Below are 7,078 nucleotides of genomic sequence, written 5' to 3' on the forward strand. Positions count from 1 at the left end.
TTACAGGGAATGAAAAAATCTTTTCAATTTGTTATTGTTGCAATTGCATTCTCTTAATAAAACCCAGTATCTACAGTGCAGGCTCTCCTACTGAAAGTTTTTGAGATACATACATAAAATGTCCAGTTCACCAGCAGTTTAATGCTCTAAAGATTTATTTCAGTCCTTCATGTTCGAGACTCAGATGTTGACACATGGCAGTACTGCACTTTAAAGATTTTACGTGGACTCTGCTGACTCCATTGCTAATTTCAGAACATCCTCAAGTGGCAGGAAGTCACGAGGAAAGGTGTACTCAGTCAGGTTGGAAAGTCCGGACATCACACAGCAGCTCAAGTCTGTGCGGAAAATATCCATGTCGCACGCCTCATACCACTCATTGGTTAAAGCGGTGTAGTACTCGACGTCCGAAGTGGTGGTGAAGCCATTGAAACCCCCGACGACAAAGAGGCGATCATCAATTACCTCAATGCCAAAGTTGCTGCGGGGGGTCAGCATAGAGAACACGAGGTTCCACGTGTTGGTATGCGGGTTGTAAGCCTCAGCGGTGCGCAGATAGTTGTTTCCATCGAAGCCACCAACCTAAAAGTAAATACGTGGCTCAAATGATTGAATGTAAGTGTAACCAGCTTCACCGTACCCCTGTAAGAAAATGCACCTGCTATATGTCTTTAGCTGCTTTTGCACAGATACTCCAGAAAGTGACGGAAGAATTAAGTTGCAATATTGTCCAAAGTTGCCCTTAATATGTAGCAGATACAAGGAAATTGTTTACCTTAGGTGTGATCTGACTACTGGAAATACTCTGATTGGTTTAGGGTTTTACCTGGATAAAGCGAACAGCTACCTGACATATTCTCATGCTGTTATATGGAGTTTACACATAAAAGTTGTTTAAAAAAGGCCCATTAACGTCCCAGTATTTGCATTTTCACAGGCCCGCATTTGTTGGGAATGTCTAGAAAAGATCAGGGTGCAGTGGTGTGTGAAAATGACTTCTGAATTAAAAGGAGAAAGTAAAATAAAGTAGAAGCCAGCTGTTGTGGAAGTCTGTATGAGACCTTTTTTCACTCAAGCCTCAACTACAGCTATTAAAGTGCTGTTGTCTATTACACCACGCTATTATCAACAAAGATGAATAGCCCTCGACAAAAAGTATTTGTGTTTTCAGTATAAATGTCTTCACAGCTCTTTTGCCTTTAGTCCAAAAAGGAACACTGAGTTCCAGTCCTTTCTTCCTATAACAGATTAAAGTAGCCCTGACAGGCTATAAGTGCCTATAAGCCTGATCAAAGACCCTGAGGTCAGCACCAGGGTAAGGTCACTGCATTCTGCTGATGATAACTTTTCCTTTTTTTGAATAGAGACTTAGTCTGAATAGAAAATAAATACTAAACGGTAGCTAGCTAAATAAAGAAGTGTGTCTCAGAAGGTGAGACTAAAATCTTTGCTTTTTACCAAAGGGTGCAGCTGCAAAACAACTAAATAAGTGGTTTTAAGGCAAATAGCAAGATAAATTTACAGCTAAAAGGCCTACCGTCCCCAGAGGATGAGTTCTAATCACTTGGCTTATTCCCTCATTTTTCTAAAGGTATTGCAGGATAAGTTTGAAATTGTCTCTAACATATGTCCTCTATGGAACGATGAGGATGACAATGTTGGTTTTGAATAAGTATTTCTGTTGTACTGAGTGAAATGTGAAATCATCAAAGACACAACATTTTGGGAATGAGGCACATGAAAAAAAAAAGAGAGGCAGAAACATCACTAATCAGTTAAATTAATACATAGAATGAGTAAGAATGCCTTCTCTGAACCTGTGGTCAGGATAGGAATCTGATCATTGATAAATACAAAACAAAGTTAGCCAAATTCTGTGTCAGCCAAATCTGTGTTAAGCCTTGCTGATCAAAGCACATTACAGATTTGATTTGTATGTTACGTGAGTGTCAGCACTACTTTGTGGTCTTACTGCAAAGACATGATCCGCATATGCAATGACACCTATCCCGCTGCGGCGGCTGTTCATGGGACTGATCATCGTCCACTGGTTGCTCTCTGGGTTGTAATATTCAGCTGTCTGCAGACACTCGTTGCCATTGAGTCCACCACAAATGTAAATCTGAAAACAAAAAAGGGACATTAAAAATTTTTACATTTCTTAGATTTCAGTTGGAAACAATGTTACCTGTAAGTGAAATGTTTCCACATCATTTGTGAAGTAAGACCGATACTCAGTACCCAAGTGTCCAACTGAAAAATATGACAATTAACAAATGTGTGTGTTTTACAATTTTTTTAATATCTGTTATATTTTAGTTGACAAGTCAACTCAAATAAAGTACTGTACATAAATGCAAAGATGCACTTGTGATCAGTTAGAAACAAAATAGATATATATTAGTATATTTTTCAACTTTTTAAACTATACTTTTAAATTTGAAAACATGAACATAGAAACCAGTTTGTGACCTATCTTGCACCTCGCTTCACTGTAAAAATGTGTATTCCCTGACTGGTTGGCAAGTGGTTGCTGGAGGTTGATGGCTGTCACTACTGTGAAATTGTAACCAGGAAGGTTTTGCACCACAAGCCTCCTTGTGTTTCCTTTGGTCGTAAGCAGACTGTTGAGGTTTGCATGGAGTACTCTGACTTACTGCAAATACTCAAACTATTTGCTGTAGAAATCTGTAGAGTCTTTCATACAACCACTGCCTAACCAGCTGAGGAGTACACATTTTCCCCTAGCAACTGGTTGTTACCAAAGGTTGCTGACAGGTCTCTAGGCCTGTGTGCCTTAGACCCTACTCTATTTCTCTGCTACTGTTTTACTTCACCCACCCGGTTGTTAAGTGTTGTGCAGCTGGCGTGGCTCCTCTGTTCGTGCATCGGTGCAATAAGACTCCACTGGTTGATTTCAGGTTGATAGCGCTCTGCACTGCTGAGTCGTACATGCCCGTCGTGGCCTCCCAGGGCATAGATGAACCCGTTCAACACAGTCACGCTCACATAGCAGCGGCGGGAGTGCATGGGCGCCACCTCATTCCAGGCGTGAGTGGTCAGGTCAAACCTACGGACGCTGTTGAAATGCTCCACCCCGTCGAAGCCACCAACGGAGTAGACGTACCCGTTGAGGAAGGCGGCTCCATGATAAGCACGAGGACACTCGAGGTTGTTCGTTACGTTGACCCAGCGGTTAGCCCGGCAATCGTAGGCCTCGATGCCGTTAGTTGGCTCACCACCACTCCACCCCCCAATGGCCAGCAGGATGGAATGAGGCAGGCGGGGACGAGCAAGAGGGTGATACAAGGCAGACATGAAGGGTCTGCTTCCTAGATCATGTATGTCTAAGATGGCATTACTTATCATGGACAGGCACTCAGAATTGGCCTCCACCAGCTCACTAGACAGCACATTGTCCTTTAGGTAGTCTGACGTCATCAATCCCAGTCGGACCTATAGAGAGATGACAGAAGAGAATGTGACTATGAATTTCAACTACATCAGTTTTAGTAAACTCAAGCTTCTTTAGGATAATGCTCCTAATGTTGTTTAATTTTCTTATTGCTAGCAAGAGAGCGACCAAAGTCAGACACCATTAGCCTTTTCGTCAACAGGGACAGTTTTTAGTCATAGCCCTAGCAACTATACTTAATAAATATAATTTATTCTATAGTATGTGTGTAGAGATCTGATACGGTTTTAATGCTCTTGAAGAGAATTTCTTAAATGTGGTTTGGCTACACCTGAAAAGAGCAAAATCTCAAGATATTAAAGCATCCTTATACCCAGATGGATCGACTCAATCTATGACTTAAATGCTGAAGATTTAAGTCCAAACTAAATGTAGTAATGAAAGTTTATAGACCTTGGACAACAGAGCGGTGAGGTGTTGTTTCCGTTGTACAGGTACATGGCTAATCCACTTTGTAAGCGCTTCATACAAAGTGGTCTCCCACACATTGAGGTCCTCTCTATCAAGGATGTCAGCAAGTTCCTCCACAGTTAGGTGCAGGAACTCCTCCTCAAGAACAACCTGCTCAAAGTTACTGATGATGTAGTGGTAGGCCTTGGTGCGTAGTTCGGGTGATAAGCATACTTTTGTGAACTGCCAAATGCCAACGCAGTTCTCTGGGCACAGTTGCTCCCCGAGGAAGTCAGAGCAGAGTTTCACAATGTCCATTGCATTGAATTGATCAGCTGCCATGAGAAGTTCCACTACATTTTCCCCCGTTATGGAAACTGAGCCGGTGTATGCAAAGTTAATGATGAGTGCCATCATCTCAGAAGACAAGCCAGGTATGTTGAAGACCTGTTTGTCTGGGTCGCTGCAGTGGGTGAAAAGAGCCCTGAGGGTAGAGATGGAGACAGAGTAGAGAATATTAAAAGGTGTGGAGGCAACAAGATAATAAACTATGTCATGCACAAGTACTCCAAGTAACTCCAAAACAGAGTTTGTACATGTTTAGTGCACTTGATTGTTGGGTTTTCAATGTCTTTATTACATTGGCAGCATGTTTATGAAGCTATTGCCAAACACAATGCAGTCCCACACCATGACAGAGCCTCCACCGTGCTTTAAAGTTAACTCTAAACACTCACTGTTGTACCTCTATGACAAATATTGAAATCAACTCCATAGGGCCAGTTTACCCTGATATTTAGTCTAGTTATTGCGTAATTTGGCATACCTCAGTCTGTTTCCTTTCCTTATGGAAGTTCCAGTGCATGTTGCTTAATTACAGTCTCTGTTTCCCTTCCACAACCATTTCTTTTCTTTTTTTTTCTTAACATTTATTTATTGGTTTTAACAGGTTTTACATGAACCATGAAACCATTTCTGATGAGGATGAGGAAACCATTCCTCTGAAAATGATCGGGTACAAGCACTGGACTAAAAAGGGTGAAAAATGTCCAAACCAAACCTTTATAAGTCTTCAAAAAAACACAGAACTATTGCTCAAGTGGACTTTTAAAAAATCATCTGTTTCAAAGCAAAATATAAAAAAATGAGAGGCAACTCAAAACTTTTGCTCAGCGTATAACTGTATAACACAGTTCAACCTTTTTAGTATCAGGAAGTCTGGTGTGTCTTACTGTCTCAATAACAGTGGGGAAGATATTAATGTAACTTAATAAAACACTTCAATTAGACTTCACACAATCACCAAGTGATTCACAGTGCTTTTTAAATGGCACATTTACTGAAGTGGAATCTGGAGCTCTGTGAAGGTAATGATGAAATCTGCAAATGTTTGCATTATGTTTTGGGTGTATCTGTCAGTTGACCGTGACAAAGTCTTTCTATCAGAAAAGTTTTATGATTCAACCTGTTCCTTTTGGTTGGCACTGTTTCACCAACTAAGACCATGAATTACATTTTTCACAGGTATAAATCAGTCAACTGTCCTTCACATTATCAGGTAAGCAACTCACCTGAAGTACGGCGTACAGTTACATAGGATGATCCTGTGGACCGGAAATTCAACATCCTCCACTTTGATGATTGCATCACAAAATTGTCCCTCCAAACAGAGTTCATTATTTACTGAGCTCGACTTGTATGGCAGCTGGCCTCCTTCACTCATCTTGAGTTTTGTGACTGCTTTTCTTAGTTTTTTTGTCTGCAGTTTGTCTTGAAGTGTTCAAAATCAAACCTAACTGTGGAATTTGGGGAATGGAGCCCATGACATCATCATGACTTGGCAACTGTTGCCATGAATTGTTTTGAAATGTATATTTACATTGCATAAAAAAAAAGCTTTGTTTTGATTTGATTTGGATTTAAGAAATTGCATATGAGCCTCACAGATAGCATACAGCATTTTGTATGTTTGCCTCACAGAGGTCACCTAGTAAAATAAGCACTTCAAAACACTCTTACGAATGGACTACAATATCATATTTAGCTCATATTTAACCTTAATAGGCCATTTTGTTTAATAAAATCACTTTGTAATATCCAAACACAGATATTACAAAGTGTGATTCATGGCTAAGCTGTTTTCTTGGGTTGTATTAGACTTTTATCTAGTTGGAAAAATGGGCTCCTGCACTTTACTGATGTACAATAGTAGTAAGAAAGAAAGAAACAAAACACATATATACACTGTATGTATAGTACAAGACTGTTATAATGACGGTGCTTGACAGTATTACCTCAGACAGGTGCAAGCAGTCACCTGTCTGAGCACAGACTGCAGATCTGTTGTTGAGCAATTTCTTTCCATTCATAGATAAATGCAGCATCCAGCTGCAATGGGTTCTGGTTGCCTCTAATGAACATGCCAGCCCAAAATTACCCAGGCATATTCAGTGGGAGAGACATCAACACTAAATGCTGGCCAAGGAAGTGTCTGGATATGCTAGTGATCTTTGGCAATGTGGAGGCGACACGCAAACTGCCACAGGCCAGGTTGTTGTACAGGTTAGAGAACTTCATCTCGATAGCTCTGTCAAGTCACTTCCACCAAGAACAGTCAGATGGTCATGCAAGGGATCACGCGGGATCATGCGTCATGCATGCTCAGCCTGGCATCAGGATGCTTCAGTCAGTTGCAGCAGGGTGGCAGTGATGACAGTATAAGGCATAGGTGTCAAACTCTGGCCCGCGGGCCAAATTTGGCCCGCAGCCTAATTACATTTGGCCCGCGAAGCCATACCAAATTATTATTAGAGCTGGCCTACTGGTATTATACAACTAATATACATATTGTTTAGTATTAAACTTTGCTTGTTCCATATTCAGTTTTTCAGCAAAACTTGTTTGAGTCCATAAGAAGAGATTCATTCTTAAATCTGGAGGAAGATTTTTTTTTCAATAAATATTAATGTTAGCCCGCGACCTTGTTCCAGTTTTGAATTTTGGCCCACTGTGTATTTGAGTTTGACACCCCTGGTATAAGGCATACACCAGAGAAGTCATTCCTTTGTCACTATCAGTGGCTTCATCCACCTGCAGAGGAAAGCAGCTACCATGCACCTTATCATTAAGCACTCGATAGGCAACTTTACAGGGGTAGAGCACAGACGCAGTTTTAGCAGAGACACTGTTGAGCACGACGGTTTAGAAGTGTGT

The 7,078-nt window shown here is 40.9% G+C and overlaps 1 protein-coding gene across 1 annotated transcript; it reads right to left on the minus strand.

Annotated features, from left to right (window-relative positions):
* Positions 1 to 219: 219 nt before the first annotated feature.
* Positions 220 to 5,588, minus strand: LOC146610151 (kelch-like protein 10). Its single transcript, XM_085344059.1, has 5 exons — positions 5,437 to 5,588; positions 3,869 to 4,349; positions 2,842 to 3,456; positions 1,973 to 2,122; positions 220 to 582 (listed from the first exon to the last, which is right to left on the minus strand). Exons 1-5 carry the CDS (start codon positions 5,586 to 5,588, stop codon positions 220 to 222), a joined length of 1,761 nt encoding a protein of 586 aa, XP_085200185.1.
* Positions 5,589 to 7,078: the final 1,490 nt, after the last annotated feature.

Source organism: Diplotaxodon limnothrissa, linkage group LG20 (assembly GCF_057381915.1).
Source record: "Diplotaxodon limnothrissa isolate DT_005_m linkage group LG20, D_limnothrissa_male_GT1.1, whole genome shotgun sequence".
Lineage (NCBI taxonomy): Eukaryota > Metazoa > Chordata > Actinopteri > Cichliformes > Cichlidae > Diplotaxodon > Diplotaxodon limnothrissa.